The sequence below is a fragment of the Tachypleus tridentatus genome, chromosome 2 (assembly GCF_004210375.1).
Source record: "Tachypleus tridentatus isolate NWPU-2018 chromosome 2, ASM421037v1, whole genome shotgun sequence".
In the NCBI taxonomy this organism is placed as follows: Eukaryota; Metazoa; Arthropoda; class Merostomata; order Xiphosura; family Limulidae; genus Tachypleus; species Tachypleus tridentatus.
Genome location: NC_134826.1, coordinates 77,640,181 through 77,661,322, shown reverse-complemented (window position 1 = coordinate 77,661,322; position 21,142 = coordinate 77,640,181). Strand labels below are relative to the sequence as shown.

The 21,142-nt window shown below is 32.5% G+C and overlaps 1 protein-coding gene across 3 annotated transcripts in view; it reads right to left on the bottom strand.

Moving 5' to 3' along the window:
• Positions 1-21,142, bottom strand: part of unc-45 (unc-45 myosin chaperone) — a 156,953-nt gene that overhangs the window by 62,286 nt on the left and 73,525 nt on the right. For all 3 annotated transcript variants that reach the window (XM_076488685.1, XM_076488684.1, XM_076488683.1), the window contains exons 9-12: positions 19,941-20,010; positions 15,013-15,105; positions 10,009-10,143; positions 3,451-3,545 (exon numbers count right to left, since the gene is read on the bottom strand). In XM_076488685.1, coding sequence (XP_076344800.1) covers positions 3,451-3,545; positions 10,009-10,143; positions 15,013-15,105; positions 19,941-20,010 — 393 coding nt within the window. The remainder of the gene's footprint in view (positions 1-3,450; positions 3,546-10,008; positions 10,144-15,012; positions 15,106-19,940; positions 20,011-21,142) is intronic.

The window sequence follows — 21,142 nt, the reverse complement described above, 5'->3', positions numbered from 1 at the left end:
AATCTGGTGAACAATTGCATGGGTGTTTCTATGCCACTTAGTTAGTTAGTTTGTTTGTTTTTGAATTTCTCACAAAGTTACTTGAGGGCTATCTGTGCTAGTCGTCCATAATTTAGCAGTGTAAGACTAGAGGGAAGGCAGCTAGTCATTACCACCCACCACCAACTCTTGGGCTACTCTTTTACCAATGAATAGTGGGATTGACTGTCGCATTATAATGCCCCCACGGCTGAAGGGTAAGCATTTTTGGTGCGACTAGGATTTGAACCCACAACTCTCAGATTATGAGTCAAATGCCTTAACCTATCTGGCCATGCCAGGCCTCTATGCTGCTTAGAAAACGAGAAATACCCATCTACGCGAGCGCTGATTGGCTGACAAGCACTGGTGACATAATCATGGATTCCCCCACGTACCCAGTATGGAGAAGCACAGCACACCAACTATTGGTAGACGTCAGAGATACAAATATTTTTTATTATTTCAAGTACAAGCATGATTATCACAAGTAGTCATTTGGACTGTGTCTTTTATTTATTATCAAAAATTATTTGTATCTCACTAGAAATTTTCTTTTCACCCCTTTCAAGCCCTAGGGAACAATTTATCACTTTATTGTGTAGGCCTATATAATATATAATAATTTGGGAGTTGCAACAAGTTGTAATATTTGTCTGTATGAGGGTATAGTTGTAATGTATACACAAAAATCGTAATGGTTGGCATCTCTGCAACAGTAAACTGATATGAAGCCCATGGGGGGCAAGGTATAATAATTCCATCACATAATTGTAAGACAAATTGTTCAGTATGTACCTTAATATTTGGGGATAGGGAAAAAAACTAAACAGAATGGGAAGATTGGTCACTTTTTAAGGAAAGACAGTTCATAGGAAATAGGGTAAATGGATAAAATTCACATAGCTGGGAAATATAACATTTTAGACCTAACTGACTCCTCAGGCAAAGAAAGGGAAGGCATGGCAAAGTCAGGAGGTGGATATAGGCAATTCAAGTCCTCGTCCACCTAAAAAAACCCACCTTGTTTGGAAGGAAATGGGGCAATTTCCACAGACAGAGGTTGACTCATGAAACATTCAAATTCCTGGCATACAAATGCAGATAAGTTTTTCACCAAGTTACCCACACCCAAAGCCTAAGACACTGTGCTAATTGCAAGTGTGACTCCTAAAGAGATAACATGAACTTTGGAATTCATAATGAGGAAAGGTCAACCAATGATTCAAAGTATAAATAACATTGCAACAGTAAGCTAAGAAAGTAAAATTAAAGTGAAGTTAAGAAACAGTCTTTATAGAATCTAGAAGTAAAATAAAGGAAGACCACTTTTCAAATATACTAAAGATGAATGTAAAACTTTAAACAAACAAAAATAAACACATCTGAGTACAAGCTCTGGTAACTGAGAAATAATAGTTTATAGAGGCATACAGAGGGAGTCAGATGCATCATGAATCTGTCACATTCCTTTTGGTAAAGTGATAAATGACTGTTTATATGAGACATGTTGAAATCATTAAATTCCAACTGGTGTGTATAAAGACAAAGTTTGCATACAGAGGGCAGCATTGAACGATAGTTCTTGTGATAGGAAAAAAGTACTGTATAAGGAAGTATTATAAATCCATATTTTCCAAGTATATTTTTTATCTACAGTTATAACCGTCCAAAATTAATTAAACCATAAAAATTGTAAATTTCTCAGCTTAGCCTAATAAAACTTAAGCAAAATATCTGAAATTACATTAAGTGCAAGTGTATAATACAACACCAGATCACATCATTTATACTAGCTCTAGAAAAAAAAAATTAATGGGCTACCACAGTTATTTTTTGATTTGATGTAAGAATTACTCTTTTAATGGGTACAAAGAACAGTATTGGAATCATAAACTTAAAACATGAGTAAAATGTTAATTACTCATTAATTACTAAGTAATTAGGATCTTCCTGAACATTACTACAGACTTTGTAAAATGATATTGTTAGTTTAATTTCATATTTTAAATTTTTCATTTCACTGTATGATGATAATTCCTTTATAGTAAGTGTTAGAGTAGAGAAAATAAAAGTTAAGTTAAAGTTTTTCTAAAACAATTTTAATATTCATTTAGGAGGTTCTAGAGACTAAGTATATGAAATAAAAAAAAAGGTTTTAACTCTTAGTATGAAAATATCCTTTCACTCAAGCTGACTCCGAAAAGTTTCAGAAATTCATAGACAAATCTTTAGTACGAATACTTAATTAAAATATACTTTTTTTTGTCCAGTAGACTCGCAATGTTAACAGCTTCCACAACATGATACAGTGCATTATAAGCTATAAATTCCATGATTTCATTTTGTGAGATCCAAATGCAGTATTTATTATAGACGTGTGAAGAAAATTATGTTTTAAACTGTAGATTTTGCCTTGATACCATCTTCAACAATTTTATGAAGTTATCTTCATGAGCCTTATTGTTCCTGCATGCAAAATCTTGCTTCCCCAAATATTTAATGGTATAAAAACATTTCAAGTGCTTTACTACTTGCCTTTCATCTTTCAACTTCTTTGCTGTTAACAGACTCTGCCATTGCATCTTGCATTTTGATATTTATTTTTGTGGTTGTATATTCTCTATGATTCTATGATTTCTATTACACTTTTATAGACCATCCTTGCCCTTTCTAAAATTATTTCATCCTATTACCCATGAAAATATGGAAACTGAGGAACGCTGTGATGGAAGTAAGCAATTATTTTGCAAGGCCCAAGTAAATACAGGGAAAATTAAATCAGTTGTATCACACCTGTATTCAGCCCATGGGAAGAAGGTTTTACAACTTTCCTGCATGTTGTTATTCTTCCTCTTTGTTGCATTATTTTATTAAATAAAAATTATATAGTGCACAACTACCAAATTCTGTGAGATACACTTAATATATTAAATGTTCATAGTATCTAAAGTACAAGTATGAAGTGGTCATGTGACATGTATCAAATCAGGTAGAAATGAGGGTATGTAGGCATAGTTGTATATTAAGTTATATTTATAAAAAAAATGTTTTTGTGTATGCATGTTTGTAACTTGCCAGTTAAATAATCTAAACATTCTATTCTATTGCATGATTTATATGTATATATACTCAATGTATATACTAACTGTTGAATGCATAGCAAAGTGTTTACAAATGAGTTGTAACAATCACCCTGCCATACATTCTATTTATAGGCACTACATTAAATTTGCAACTGATTATAAAATGTACATTGTCATCGGCAATACTGTTAAGTTTGGATACCAAGGATTAGCAATGAAATTAATCTTATATCAATCAAGAGATGTTTTATACAGCATTATTAATAATAACAATAATAAATTACATTGAAAAATAATAAATATACAAAACATTTTAAGGCATATTTTAAAAATAGAGAAGTCTTACTTTTGGCAGGACTTTGCTAATTTTTGTGTTGAACCATCAGAAAAAGGCCTGATAGCTGCATCAGTTCCTCCAAGAGACCCAAGCTTGCAAAGTCCCTAAAAACAACAGACTTATGTTCAATAGTGTATTGCACATACAGTTCTGTCATTGCATATTAATCAAGTTGACAAGTTGTTTTATCAATATGTGAATATGCAACAGGTTGAATTGCAAGAATGTGGAGTATGCAAGTATTTATGTATCTATATGTTTCTAAGTTCTGCCCACCCAAGTTTTAAGATTTCATGCAAATATGATGAATCATGATTAATTTCAATTTTGGATTTAATTCATTCTGTGTACATGCCAAAGGTGAAAGAAGCTGTGGTTGTTTTCTGTTATTGTTGTTATTTTTTTATATATTCACTTCCTTTGCTCTCTATGCAAATAAGAATTGAACATGAGCCAAAGAAGAAGTGGCAGATGTGAATTGTAGAGGATCAGGATTCATGGCCAGAACTCTGAGTAAAAAATAAACTGAGGAAAGGCATACAGGTGCAATCCAATCCAATCTGGATTGAATGCATTAATTACCAAAGCCCAAGGAAGATGTACTGGGGACGAAATACAGCTGTAATAGACTTGCAAAGGATGATCATTGGAGACACAAACTGAAAGCAAAACCAAAAATCCACTCACTTAAGAGAAACCAATTGAGCTACACAGGTGACTTGCTATGAAATCATCACCCCAAGAAAATGCCAAGCCAGGAGTATGATAGGATGGGGGTGAGCCTAATAGAGAAATAACCAAAATTCAAAACTAAAGATCCTGAGAACAAGTGCTCCCATGATGGGAAAGTTATGAGACTACTGTGGAAATGATGGAAATTATCAAAATAACATTCCTCTACAACAGATCTAGACCTTGAATCATTGCCTGTTGGAGAGCAAAATGTTCTAGATTACTGATGTGGAAGAATGATTCATCTTCTGTCCATCGTTCCTAGAATTCCTAACCTTCAATTAACGTAACTCATCCCAGAAGTGAGGTACTTGTAAAAAGATGAAAAACTACAAACAATGGTGGTATAGATAAGCTGATGGCAGTGTTTAACTTATCCAACCACAATTCAAGAACTAAGATATAGCTTCTGATGGAGATTGGATGACCCAGTAGATTGAAATTCCTTGGCCATCGGTTACTCAGTAATCACTGAAAATATAGCATGTGTGTTCAGTCTGAAGGAATAAAAAATTTGAGGGATGTCTACATCTCCAAGAGAGATAGAACCATCCAAACAATTAAAAACCTGACTGCACATTTCATACCATAAAGCTAGATGGATGTTGGGTGAACACGGCTCAGAACATGTTTAAAATTTTGTACAATCCTGCAGAAAACATATGGGGCAGATCCAAGGCCAAAAGGAAGATCTCTGACAGCAGAAACTGACCCGTGTACATGAAATGATAGCAGCAAGATAAATTCACTAGAAATAGATTAGTAACATTGAACACGGTCTTCTACAGACCTGTTGTAGAATGTCAATGTAGATTGAGGAAAGGACTCCACTGCAAACCTGAAAGCATCAAAGAATTGGTTAAGACTAGAAAAAACTGATGATCATCCCCCAATTTCCCATTGATCACAACAAAGAAATTAAAATAAATCTCTGAAGAACAGGATCAATTCTCACTACTACCCCTTTGACCAATAACTAAATAGTGTGCAAATGAAAATCCAAACTCCATTGATCAATTGGCAGTGAAAATACCACAGGTTGAGAGAATAATGGAAGAAGGACCAACCCTAATGCCAGAACCTGAAGTACGAGTAGATCAACTGTGAAGAATTACCAGGTGTCCATGAACTACAATAGCATTGTCCTAAAGACCCTACCAACCTAAGGTAGACAACAATGCAATTGGCAAGAGACAGACCAAACGGAAGAGCCTTGAAACTAATGAGAGAACATATGATGAGTGTCAATAAAGAGAGGAACACAACCCAGGGGTTGAGACACGAGGTGTAGTTATGCTCTAATTATGAGCAGGAGCCATAGAAAGTTTAAAAGTCAGCAACAACAAGAAAAAAACAAATGGGTGACATCATTTTGTGACTCCAATTGTAATGTTTATGGGCATTAGAAGAAAAGAAGCTTCATGTAACTCATGAAGGGCTACAACAGATAAAAGAATTACCTCCAACAAGGTAGATACTCATTAAGTCTCAACAACACACAAGTTTTGGGGGGAATAAATATTTTAGAGCAAGAATGAGGACCAAACAAATCCATCAAATTATGATCTGTTCAAAGTGATCACAGAAACTCCACATATCCAAAAGCAGATCTAGTCGGTAGAATTGAAATATACATCCACCTGGCAGTGGTAAGTCAATGCATACAAACAGGCAAATGAGGGTACAAAGTCTACATATGCTGTCATGTAATAAAACAGTAAATCTCTCAGCTTGAACTAGCAATATCATGTGTAGAAGGAATAACTAAGTAGTTCTCCTGACCTTTCTGCCATCAAGGAAGAAGTAGACTCAAAGGCAACTGAGAAAAGCCCAAAATTCTTACAAACCCAAGCAACTAATTGAAGAAAAATAGCAGGAAGTGGTTGATTCAAATTGGCCACCTGAGAAACTTAGTAAAGAAGGGTGCCAGAAAAGCAGCCTCACAACCAACAAGAGAAACATACCTAGGCTGAATATATGTCTCATCTCACAACAGATCAAATTACAGACAGCTTCAACTGAGAGTGACCCTCCTCCCCATCCAGAGATTAGAGAGATGCTAAATAACAGAGGAGGAATAAGGAAGGTCTCATGAGCCTTCACGCTGAAAACAGTAACATGGGAATTCATGACCAAAAAGAGCACATCAATTTTTTTCAGGAAATATTAACTGTATGGACACCTACAAGGCTACACCAAAACAACAATCTAGAACCTAATAAAGCCCAACATTTCAGAGAAAGCTGTGACCAATGCTATGTCTAGAAAAAATGGTTATATTATCTGAGTGAGGGGCTTATATACCAGGACAGAGAGGACAAAAACTGCCAAGAACATTTAAGTGGGGTATAAAAGGATGAAGCAAACAAGACAAATTCCTGGATGGGCAAAGCAAAGATCAAGCAACAGCTATAAGTTGTCAGCAGATGGAAAGTACCTTTTGTGAGAAACCTCTAAAGAGGTAAGGAAATAGTTCCCCAGATGACAAGCAGAAAAGAAATGGAAACCACAAATGAGTCAGTCACAGAAGAACAATCAAAGAAACTTGTGAAGTGTTGTTGCAAATTATAGTACTCAAGGAAGAAAGCAAGATAGGCAAAAAGAGAGATTGAACCAAACATGGATCACAGTATCATCAGTCACAACATTTGAGTGACTTAAAATCAATATGAAAGGTCCCCCAGGATGGATTAAAACAAATGAAATACCAAATGTTGTAAAAGCTACTCAATGGATAGATCCTGTCCAGTCGAGAAAAAAAAAAATTTCCACCAGATTCTAAATCTTTGGGAAATTATAGGCCAAATATGAAAATCACAGGCCCAGTTAAGAAAATCCAGTCTACTGGGAATGCTTCTCTAATGGCTGATGTAGGAAATTCTGTAGAGTTATCCAAAGTTTATTTTTAGATGGTCAGACAACCATGAAAAAATAAAGTTGGCAAACTTAACAAGAAACAGTTATCTCCAGAATGTTGACATACAGTGAATGCTTCTCTGGAGACAACCCCCAAGAAGGTGGTGGTTTCAAGAACTGTTCCAAATAGATAAAGATGCACTGGTGTAAAGATGTAAGTCATGCTGTAAAAGAAGAAGTGGAATACCCTGATCCACGATAAAAGGGATGCATGACCAAGAGGGATTAGAGCTTCTTGTAAAGAAAAAGTCTGCAAAAGTGAAAAAAAACTTCTTATGGAGTAAGAAAAGGAAAGAGAAGTGCCTTCAACATCAAAATGTAAATGGCAAAAAATTATACGTAATAATGTTAAGTCTGCATCATATAAGAATAAGGGAAACCTTCCAATGGATAAGACAGTGAATGGGAATTTTAACATATTTGGAGAATTTAGCCAGCCATCCCAGTTGAGAAATCTTAGAAATAAGAAGTAAGATATAAACTGCAAACTCCTACTGAAACTTAAACAGGAGAAGCCAGTTGTCCATGTAATAATGTAAATGAAGTCCCTGAAGATGTATGTACAGAGCAAAGACATGCATGATGTGAGAACATAAAAGGTGGTGGTTATGTCAAAAGGAAGAGCACGGAACTGAAAGATGAATATATTATGGACAAATCAATGGAAATGACAGAACAGTGAAAAAATGTAAATGTAAAAGAAGGTATCTGAAGCACTGACTTTTGTTATCCACAATTTAGGAAGGAGAGCTCAACATAGACAAAAAAAGTTATCCGTATGAAGTTGAAGAATCTCAGAGTGATTCATATATGATAGGTTAATTTTAGTTTTTAAGGAAAATGATAAAAAGATGTGAATAAAAGCCGTGACTGAAATGGGAGACAGGTTGTAAATATTCTGCTGCCAACAAGGACAAACAAATTACTGTACCCTGAAAACATTGAAGATGCATGTGATCAGTGTAAAAAAGACAAGGAAAAAAAAAAGAAGGTGGGGGTGTGCAAGTGTAGAGAGACCATGAGAAAGAATTTACACGACTCAACAGTATAAAGAGACCACATGTAGGTAAAGTGGGTGACAGGTTTTACTGTGCTGCAATTCTTTACAGTAAGTGTCTGCGACATGTTGACAATAAATTTCAATGATAAACAGACAGCACACAATCCACTTGTTTTGAAGTAATATACTCAAAACAAGCCAAAAGTATGCACAAAAAAATCTGTTACACTACTGGTTATCGCAGGTGTATCCACAGCTTTAAATACTTTAGAACATCTTATGACAGAACAAATTATTGTCCTCTACTCTGTTATTATGAAACAAGGTTATGATAATCACAGTAATTTACCACTATAATTGTTAGCTACCATAGTTGTATCTTGAGCTTCATATATATATTGCCTAACTGAGGCCTAGAACTTTCTGCAAACTATGAGACAATTTGATGTAACAATAATCAATTAAAAAGTGAGAAAAATGTATAAGGTTCAAGTAACTTGACAAAACAAAACAACAATAACCAACTAGTAAATTACAGAAAATACTATTTGTACAAAGTTATGCAAACAAACTTGCAACATATTTCTTCTGAAGATACTAAATTTAACAATCACTCTTTAAAGCTATCTAAAAAATAACTTTCATATTTAAATGACACAGTTGTGCATATTTAACAGTATGAAAGGTGAACACACATGGAACCAGAGCTAAGTGGAAGGCTATAAAGGAGAGTTATCACCGAGATTTACAAAGGTCAATTCTGCAGGAATGGAAAACACAAAGAGATACAAGAGAGCAAAAAACAAGACTCATGGGGATGAGTAGAAGACTGAGCAATCACATGGACAAGTGAGTCAGAAAACCAGGGAAACAATGGAAGATTGTTGGAGAGCACCCTCCACCTGAAAGTCCACAAAGTTCAGGAACACCTTCAAAAATACTTTTTCAGTAATGAAAATGGGTAAGACAAAGGTCATAAAGATATAAGAAAGGGAGGCAAACCCCTGAAATAAAAGCATTCTGAATGAGAAGGTTCTAAAACAAAAAATGAGTTCAAAAGTGAAACAATAGAAGTTAATAGCCAAAATATCAAAGCATAGGAACATTGCAAAAGAGCTGGGTACAGGTTAGATGAAGATAAGTAGATTATTTGCAAGAAAGAAAAGACAGTAAAACATGTTAGGTACAAAAACATGGACAGCCCCATGTAGCAGAATTTTTGAGATGTGAAAACGTATACAATCCAATGTTGTAAAACATAAGGTACAGAGAATATGCACAGCCCCACGTAGCAAAACTTGTCAATCATAAAAAAATATACAAGAACATACAGTGAAGAAAGTCACATGTAAGAATATGTATAGTCCACTGTAATAAAACAGTTAAGGCATAAAAAAACATATACCATCCCATTCAGTAAAACATGTCAGGTATAAAATTATATACAGTCCCATCTAGTAAAACAGTAGTAGTAGAATATGTCAAATACAAAAACTTAGTTGATTTCCCCACAACAAAACAATCCATGTGTAAAAACACATACATGCAATACAACATGCAAGGTTTGATAAACATGGATATTTTATTCTTTTAAACTTTTTAGCTATGAAAAACATCAGCTATATGTAGTAAAAAATCTTAGGCATGAAAAACATATGTAGTCCCATTTAGTAAAACTTTAATACTAATTAGGTTGAGCAGAACTATTATATTTTCCCATGGTAAATATTTTGTCTATAATCACAATTGGTATAATTACAATACTAGCATGACCCTTGTTTAAATAAGTTATTAAAAAACAAAATGTAAAAAGCTTTAAAACAAATAATTGTTTTATTGCAAATTTCTGTTTTTAAGTGAAATTTTCCATCAATCATTTCTTTCTTAATAAGCAATTAAATGAAAAAATAACCACATACCACCAGAGCTCGAACTTTAATGTGATCGTTACTTGACTGATAGAGTTTCTTCAAGATACCTGTTCCCATGGAAATAATACTGGTACATTTGTCTTTTTTAGATGCTGCAGCAACAATAGCTTCTACTGCAACTTTCTAGAAATGCAAAATATAAGGTAACATAATCATAATAATGATAAAAGTAATTCTGAGATTATAACTTTCATTTCATGACTTTATTCAGCTGAAACTGTAACATATAAATCAAAAAACAAAAACCTAATAAAGAGTTAATTTATTACTATTATCATTTTATTCAATCCAAAATCTCATATTTATTTTTGTTATATGATCATAGAATCTTTTTTGTCAGGTTTCAAGTGCCCTAAACATCCTTAAAATAAGCATAACTTATGATAATGCCATATAAAATATGACATTCTATCAAACCATGTTTTTCTCTCTTTTATGTACATCAATAATTCCCTTTTCTGAAGGCATTAGCAGAGATAATCATAAAAGATTGTTTGAAATTTAGTTGCATAATGATATAATGTAGTCAACATTAAAAATATCCTAGAGATCTATAATAAGTTTAAACATTTTATATATTAGCAATCTAGCTGACCAATGTTGTATCTACTTGACATAATTACTCTTAAAAATTTAGATACTTTTGATATTAAACTATCTATGTGATGCTTTCAGTTTTTATTGATAAACACTTCCTTAACATTGTTTTCACAAAGAAAAATACAATTTCCACCATTTATATTATTGTTGGTAATAATTATACGTTTGCAAATTTCACAGTTTTGGTGTTATGGAAAATTTATGTAACATACATAAAGTAATTTCCAAATATACAGTAAATTTATCCTTCAGATTCAACTTTAATCTAGACTATAATAATACAAGTTAAACACTGCTATAAATTTCAAAGAACGAAGTAAAGTTGTATGATATTACATAGTTTGACTAGGATACATGGTTATCATCTTTAACGATAAGGAGAATAAATCTTATAAATAAAAATGATCAGTTTATGGAAGAAATATTCCAACAATTTCTACAAGAGGAATATAAAGTCTGAGCTTATTAGACGATAAATTGAAGACAGGCTCACTTATGTGACACTGATATAAAGAGAAAAAAAAATTAAAAACTCCATAATACAAGCAAAATACAGGACTATAAGTAAAGGAGTGCCTAAGGCAGTTTCCTAACTCTTTAATAATTGTTTGAATTAAACACAAAGCTACACAATAGGTTATCTGTGCTCTGCCCACCACATATATGGAAAGCCAGTTTCTAGCAGTGTGAGTACAAAGACATACCTCTGTGTCACTGGGATAATTTAACTCCTTAAACACAAGTGGATGTTGCCAGCTTCCAGCTAAAAATCCTGCTTTACCTATCAGATGGTGGCAGCATCCAATGACATTTATAACTCTTTGGCATGAAACTAATCCATACCATGTATTATCCACATTTTATAGATCAACAGAAATTTTATAATGTATGGTGATAGTTATTAGAACATTGTGAAAATAATTCTAGCAGAATGTACAAAACATTATGGGTTTTACATGAAGTACAACAACAAAAATTCTGCTTTGAAAAAACTAGTGTAAGGTATAATTGCCAGGTTTTATATGCATATTTGAGCTACATTCTTTACAGTAGGTGTCTGTCACTTGTTAATAATAAATTTCAACAATAAACAGTACACATTCAACATATGCTAACATACTGAAATAAGGGAAGTGTAATGTACAAATGTTTGTTACACTGTTGGCTACCATAGTTGTATCCAGAGCTTTAAATAACTCTCTTTTTTCATTGAAATGTACCCTATAGTAAGTGAACCAGCCAGTGTGGAATTTTTAATGTTAAAAGCTGTTCACCAGTGATAATCTTGAAGAAGAGAGATGAATCAAATTGCATCTGCACAGATTTCTGGAAGTTGAATCTTGTCATAAAATTCAATGATAAACCTGTGGAAAACCCAGATACTATAAAGACAAAACTACAAAGATCAACTTCAGTACAGGTTACTGGCAGATCCCAATGGAGATAGAATCTAAAGAGAAGACAGCCTTCTTGACTTCAGATGGATGCTACCAATTCAAAAGGATGTCATTTGGGTTATTCAACTGAGTAGCAACATTCAACTACATGATGAGGAAGATGTTGCATCGAACATTATGTGGACAACGTTGTGACACACACAGTCAGGTAAGAAGACCATCTGAAGACTATCAGAGTGGTTAAGGTGAGTAAAGGAAGTAAGTCTGGCCATCCAATCATCTAAGGCCTACACTGTGTTGTGTTGAACTTTGTTGGGCACAAGGTCAACAACATACATATAGCCATACAAGAGAAGATGCTAACCCACATACAAGATGCATCAGTTCTGACTTTCAAGCAGTAAGTCAGATCCTTACTGGGGTCAACATGATACTGTAGCAAGTTCATTCCAAACTACACTGAAGTTACTGCAGCACTGACTGACCTTGACAATAAATGGCCAACCTAACAAGGTGAAATGGGAACAAATATAGCAGATGGCATTCCAAAAGTTGAAGATTTCATGAAGGTAAAAAAGAAAAAGAACAATTCACAAGAAGTGATGCTTGAAAAATTTGTCTTTTATTTGAACAAGACTGACTGCCTAATTGTTTGGAATTAAGCATAAAGCTAGATATTGGGCTATTTATGCTCAGTCCTCCATGGGTATCAAAACCTGGTTTCTAGCATGGTGAGTCTGCAGACAAGATGCTGTGCCACCTGAACAAGACTATTGAAAGAGACAAGTTTAGGTTCAGAGCTTATGAATGTTACAAAATAAACAAGTTACAGATCTTGGAAGAGAAGAATAAAGTGACAACATGATAGCTAGTTTATAACTGCTAGAATACATTATGTGAAAATAATATATATTACATCCCTTAACTCTACTGTTATAAGCTAGGTGGGATCAGGTTGTAGAATAAAGTATTAAGATTTAAGTATTAAGACCTTCCAGCCATTGCTGGCTAACATCACAGAAGCTATAATTATGTAATGCATATGTATTCATGTTAATGTATTCAAGAATATAAAACTGTTCTTTACAAGCTGACTGGTCCTGGCTATGTTTTTGTTGACTAATAGCTTGTAAAATACATTCACATTTCAATAATAATATATTATACATGTAGATACATTATTACTATTTACAAATATGTTCTTAAACTTCAGTTATTTTTTGTCAAACATGAAACAATGAAAAAAGAATTATAGAAAGCAATTATCCCTTCTAGTTATGAACTTTTTAGTTTGCTCCTTGTTGAAGGTTGTTTAAATTTTGCACTTGGAGGATGTTAAATGAAATACCTTTTTCTACATTTTATATACACATTTTAAAATAACAAATCAGAAATTATTATATCAATGCCACAGTATTCCACTACATTTTATCATGCTTAGCAAAGAAACTATATTTGGGTCCAAAAAAATATGAAATTTCAAGCTCACAAGTCTTACCTTAGCAGCCTGTAATCTCCCATGAAAAAAACGAACTTGAGGCATACATATTTCAAAAACACAAGGGAGACATTCTGAGCTTTTGATTTGTATTCACAAAGCCAGAAATAGGTGTACATAAGCAAGTCTTTCCAAAAATAGACAGAGGTGAGTGGGGCCATTGTGTTTGATACAGGAAATATAGCAATATTTCAGCAAACAGAAAAGACAGGAGGTTCTTACTTTATACCCTAGCTTATTAATATTAGTAATTTGAGTTCCTAATTCTCAGGAAACTATAGATTTTGCATTTGGACATGACAGTTATCTAATTTGAGCCAATGCTACATCAAACTTACTCATGAAACTCATGTTTAGGATTTTTTTAAATATTTACTTTTAAATTAAGAACATATATATAATATTAAAATTTGAATTATAATCAATAATTTGATACCAAATGTATTCATATACCTTCATAAAATAGCAGATCAATAAAATTTTGAATATGAGTCAATAAACTCGATGACATGACCTATGACCAGTGACCAAAGGAGGGAGAAGAAAGAAACTTAAACATGAAAAAAGTTTAAATACCTATAAGTAATACAAGAGAAAATACCTTGTAGCCTAAAATAAAGTTGTATTTTTCCTTTGCTTAGGAAGCATAATACAATTAATATGATTATTTAACACCTACTACATAAGCAAATATAGCAGACATAGATAAAAAAAAAAAAAAAAGTTGTTCTGGAAGGGTTTGGATATTTTTAATTAGACAAACATTTGGCACCATCTTTGAGTTCTGCCTTGCTGGAACAAACTCATGACTTGGGACCATGAGAACCAAAATGGAGAAGTTATCTTGGAAATGTAAAATAAACTGATGTAACAAAGTAGCAATCAAATATGCTTGAAATTTTCTAGATGTAGTTGTGAATGTGTTGGTTTAAGTATAGCAATTAATCTGGGACAAGGTTGGATGAGTGAAGAACTTATTCAAAGATATTCCAATCAATTTGACATACCAGTTGTCAGATGATTACTGCATTGACAGCAAAACATAAAATGATGGGCACAATGGTATTGTTAACTTAAAAAAGGGGAATTGAAATCATATGTAAGGAATCACTAGTTTCAATAACTTGTAAAACTAATGGCACAGATCCAATATTGAAGGTAAAACAAATGCATAATGCATTATAAAATGACTTCCCTAGCATTTCTCAAATTAAAATTGTCATTTATGCAATAAAGAATAAATCTAAGAAGTTTGGTATGATATCCATTATGGTACCACCAAAGTATAATCGATATAGATTTCATCATGTCATGTTTTCACTAATAGCTAGTTTTTTTTTTCCTTCTTAGAAGTTGTGTCAAACTTCATTCATCAAGATCTATCAAAGTAACCTTAAATTTCCAGTTTTGAGAATAATACTTCTATCAACCATTCTTGTCTCAGTATTGAAAGATACAAGATTGGTTTGAGTGGCAGGTGTCAAAATAATTTCTTACCTGCTGGACTTCATCCTCTGAGTTGCACATTGCTAACATCATCTCCATCACTCCCTGCTGCCCAAGACAGTAATTTCCAACATCTAAAGGACCCTAGGTGATTTAAAAATTTAACAATAAAATTGTACTTTTTGAAATAAACACAAATTATATTTACAAAATACAGCAAGAAAATTCATGCTTCTTATATTTCACAAACATTACTGGACAGGGCTATAATTTTCCAGTTTAAGCTGAGCCACACCCTAGTTTGATTCCAAATATAATAATACATACAATGAAAAAATAAAATGTTTTATTATTCAGTACATATACATTTTGGAATGAAAATACATATAAAATGTTTAATCAGAATTGAACATAACTACATCAAAATTAAACCTACCATAAAATGTTGAAAATGCTGAGTGTTTTTCCCTACACCTAAAATATTCTCTTAAATAAAAGATGAAACCATAAATACACTTCAGTCACATTTGCATCATACATAAATCCCTTAACAACAAATTATAGCCTCATAAAAACTGTACACTATTCATAAATGCTCTCCCTGTCTGTCTACCATTCATGAGTTCTCAAAGTGCACAGATTAAATAATAAATCACAAGTCTGGTAAAACAACTTTTACATTTTAGACATATTCCTAGATTTGGCTTCCAAATTAAGGGATCAATTACTGACACATCTTTGTTTATTTTTTACCTAGTTATCTTTGTTTATCCTTCAAGTACATTGTTTTTTAATGTTTTTCTTGAAGTCTAGATGCAAATTATAAAGCACAAGCAAAATGATATATATGGTAGTGTTCTATCATCAGTATCAGTATTTAAAAGCTCACATACAGGAATTTCATTTTAGGATCATTTCAAAAATACAATTTTATTTATGTTACAACTTTTAGTATTCATGGAAGAACAAAATGACTGAGTTGATAAACTTTTACCATCTTGTTTTATTTCGATTTACATTTTTCCCAATAGATTTGAGTATATACCCGAAGCATAATCACACTTTCAACATAGCACTCTTGACATTTTATTGCTTGTGCTATTGAACATTTTGATTCAAAAGAAGTTTGCTTAAATAATTGTTATGCTATTGTTTTTGTTACAACGATTTTATAGTTTTTATATCTAGTAATCGGATGGTGTCCAGGTTACTGCAAATCTCTTCAGAGAAATAAAAACCTCCCTAGTAATATATCTGTTGATACTATAGTAAACAAGTTTTCATAAATATGAATGCATTATGAATCTTTATGAACATTTGTTTACTGTAGTATCAAAACTGTTTATTTATTACTGTATAGTTTATCTTACAAGAGAGTCAGTTCAAACAGTGTTATAAAATCTGACTCATAACTTAGTTGCCAATGAATAAATTTTACATCCCCCAAAATTGAAACTCATAAACCAGATTAAATTCGCTAAAAAATAAATTTGGACACCCACAAAGCTACACCAAAACTACAATCTAGAACCTAATGAAGCACAACACTTCATCAGAGAAAGCTGTGACCAATGCTATGTCTAGAAAAATTGATTATATCATTTGAATGAGGGGCTTATATACCAGGATAGAGAGGACAAAAACTACCAAGAACATTTAAGTGGGGTATAAAAGGATGAAGCAAACAAGACAAATTCCTGGATGGGCAAAGCAAAGATCAAGCAACAGCTATAAGTTGTCAGCAGATGGAAAGTACCTTTTGTGAGAAACCTCTAAAGAGGTAAGAAAATAGTTCCCCAGATGACAAGCAGAAAAGAAATGGAAACCACAAATGAGTCAGTCACAGAAGAACAATCAAAGAAACTTGTGAAGTGTTGTTGCAAATTATAGTACTCAAGGAAGAAAGCAAGATAGGCAAAAAGAGAGATTGAACCAAACATGGATCACAGTATCATCAGTCACAACATTTGGGTGACTTAAAATCAATATGAAAGGTCCCCCAGGATGGATTAAAACAAATGAAATACCAAATGTTGTAAAAGCTACTCAATGGATAGATCCTGTCCAGTCGAGAAAAAAAAAATTTTCACCAGATTCTAAATCCTTGGGACATTACAGGCCAAATATAAAAATCACAGGCCCAGTTAAGAAAATCCAGTCTACTGGGAATGCTTCTCTAATGGCTGATGTAGGAAATTCTGTAGAGTTATCCAAAGTTTATTTTTAGATGGTCAGACAACCATGAGAAAATAAAGTTGGCAAACTTAACAAGAAACAGTTATCTCCAGAATGTTGACATACAGTGAATGCTTCTCTGGAGACAACCCCCAAAAAGGTGGCGGTTTCAAGAACTGTTCCAAGTAGATAAAGATGCACTGGTGTAAAGATGTAAGTCATGCTGTAAAAGAAGAAGTGGAATACCCTGATCCACGATAAAATGGATGCATGACCAAGAGGGATTAGAGCTTCTTGTATAGAAAAAGTCTGCAAAAGTGGAAAAAAACTTCTTATGGAGTAAGAAAAGGAAAGAGAAGTGCCTTCAACATCAAACTGTAAATGGCAAAAAATTATACGGAATAATGTTAAGTCTGCATCATATAAGAATAAGGGAAACCTTCCAATGGATAAGACAGTGAATGGGAATTTTAACATATTTGGAGAATTTAGCCAGCCATCCCAGTTGAGAAATCTTAGAAATAAAAAGTAAGATATAAACTGCAAACTCCTACTGAAACTTAAACAGGAGAAGCCAGTTGTCCATGTAATAATGTAAATGAAGTCCCTGAAGATGTATGTACAGAGCAAAGACATGCATGATGTGAGAACATAAAAGGTGGTGGTTATGTCAAAAGGAAAAGCACGGAACTGAAAGATGAATATATTATGGACAAATCAATGGAAATGACAGAACAGTGAAAAATGTAAATGTAAAGGAAGGTATCTGAAGCACTGACTTTTGTTATCCACAATTTAGGAAGGAGAGCTCAACATAGACAAAAAAAGTTATCCGTATGAAGTTGAAGAATCTCAGAGTGATTCATATATGATAGGTTAATTTCAGTTTTTAAGGACAATGATAAAAAGATGTGAATAAAAGCCATGACTGAAATGGGAGACAGGTTGTAAATATTCTGCTGCCAACAAGGAAAAAAAAAATTACTTTATCCTGAAAACATTGAAGATGCATGTGATCAGTGTAAAAATGACAAGGAAAAAAAAAAGGAGGTGGGGTGTGCAAGTGTGGAGAGACCATGAGAAAGAATTTATACGAGTCAACAGTATAAAGAGACCACATGTAGGTAAAGTGGAAAATGGAAATTCATTAACCAGATTAAATTGGCTAAAAAGTAAATTTCAAAAAAAGCAGAGAGAGAGAAAAAAAGAATATACTTTTCTACTATGAAGTGTCTGGCAAATGTTCATCTAACAAGCAAACCAACATAAAATTTGTACTAAATTTGTTCTATTTTCACATAAATTGCTTATTTTCTAAGAATTTAATATAAACCTGCTGTTGATCTCTCAGTAACTAACAGTAGTGTATTTTCAAGCAATATAAATGGTATCATCTTTATTTTTTCTTAAAAAGAGTCACCAAATTTTACTTAACTCCTTCTATACTTTTTTTTTTATTGTAAACTTTACCAAATCTATGGACATAACTAATAATTACATGACATTTTACTGCAAGGGGTGTGATGCGAGTGGAAATGCAAATAACAGGCTTTAAAAGACGGCTTGCAAAAAATACCAGTAATGTTTTCCCTATCCTTGACCTGAATTGTAGTATTGAAGACCAATAAATTTCTACCTTATACTTATGCCATAACAGGTAGAAAAGATGCTTAACCATGACAATTTATAAAGAAAAAAAAGAAATTTTGGTCGGCAAAAAGAAAACAGACCAGAGAACTTATTTTTAATGACTGCTGTTTCCTTGAACTGTAGAAATAAAAAAACACATTTAAAATTCATGTTACTTGAATGATTCCATATGTAACTGGATGATGTCACCACAAAGTTGAAGAGAATAATTAGAAGATGAAACATACCAATAAAACAGTACAAAACCCAGACATCTCCTTTAAATCATTAAGAAAAAGTTTAGCTCACAATAAACACAATGTGTGAAAAACAACTGTACAATCACTATATAGGGACTATATTAATGATGCCATAGTAAATACATGATTTATAAAGTAACTTGTGGCAGGTGCTTTAGTACATATGAAGAAGAGACTTGCTGACCCATACATGATCAACTATTTGAACATGTGTATGACATCCAACACCTCAATACTAACAATGCTAAGAACATGGGATGCTGCAAAGAAATAACATCTTATTGGATGTTAATACTTTATCTAAATATAAAAGTGTTCAAGAATGAAGATTAAATAATCCATTTCAATCAAGAAAAAAGAAACCTAGAATGAATAAATTTAAAATTTGGCCTTTAAAGTAGGAACATAAGGAGCATTCTTAAGAATTTAATATGTTGAACTTTTGACAATATCTCAATACACACTGATAATGGTTTAAATGTATTTGCAGACATTGTTTGGTAATGTATTTCTTTAATAAGATGAAATACTTGTTATAGATGCAAGAGGTATATGAGATATACATAATGTATGTTATTCTAAATGATATAATTTTAGCAGTTTACCTGTTCATTTACACACATTTATTTAGCAACGTTGTTTAATTTGTTTCAACAATTTTTATATTAGTTTCATATAATTTGAATTTTTCAAACATGTTTTGATATTCAAGTTACTGACAAAAGTGTCCTAATTTAGATTCAACTGGATTAGTGAACTTTTAGATATCGACAGCTTTTCACAAAGCTGTAAAAGCAAATATTGAGATAATAAAGTTACAGTCTGTAAACACCAGCATTGATGATATTTACACTTGTAGAAACATGTCATAATAAACACCTGTTTGCATTAAAAAGTAATGTATACTGTACTTACCTGTAGAAGAGCTGTAATTGCTGTAGTCACTCGAACTTTATTCTCAATATCAGGACCAATCAGTTTATTGCTGAAATAAATTTATTAAACTTTACATTTTTAATTATCAATGACAAGAAGTTTGAAGAGGAAAGTTAATGATACACTGAGAATGCAATAAATCTTGATTTTTCACAGTTGAAAATAAAATGTAATAATAACTGTATGTTGTAACATTTAAAAGGCACAAGAAAATCACACAAAAAAATTCTTTAAAATAAACTAAAGAAAACTTTGTAATTACAATTAAATAAATGAGCAAGGAAGAAAAAAAAAGACATTCTTTGAACAAACTAAGCCAAGTTAAGCTACTAAAATTCTATTCAGTATCTTGAATCAATCCATCAAAAAACAGCATGTCTTATTTTAATGGTTTTCACTGATTATTCCATGTTCATTTCTAACAGAATCTTACATACATTTACAACTTTACCAATTATTGATATGTTAATAGGAATGCACAAGGAAACAATACCTACGATGTGTGTGTGTGTGTGTGTGTGTGTGTGTACACAGTCTACAATACAGCATATTTAATCACTTACATAGTTTTGAGATGTCACATTTTTAATACTGATGAAACTGAAAGAATAAAAGTAGCAGGTATTGCCAAACTAAAAATAAAAAAAGAAGAGAGAGACTTAGGAATTTTTATTTCAAATACCTTCATGAAAAATCACAAGTCTCAAGAGGAAGATGAAACAAAACCACTGGTACATCTATTAAAACATGAAGAATCAGGAAAACTCTAATATGGAGAGTTAAACAGATTCATGATGAATAGTTGCAATATAGCAAGTTCATCCAAGAACTGGTAAAAGTTTAGCTTAGAAAAAGGTTACAAACCACAATAACTGTTTAACAATGCTTACACTACCATTAACTTATTTCAGTGTGATGTTCTCCTGAAGTGAGATAGAAAAATTTGTATAAGTTATTATGTGTTGAAGTAAATTCCACTTGAATATAAAAAATAACAATGTTTAGAAACAAGAAGAAACCTTTTGGTACATCTTGGCTGTCTCATCCTCTAAGCCAAACTATAACTATGAAAAAAGCCTCCCAAACATTCATAAATCTATCAAGCTTTCTTTTAAACTTATCCAAACTTACTACCTCCAAATAGGGAAGCAGATTGAAATTATGGTTGATACTGTAAAAAT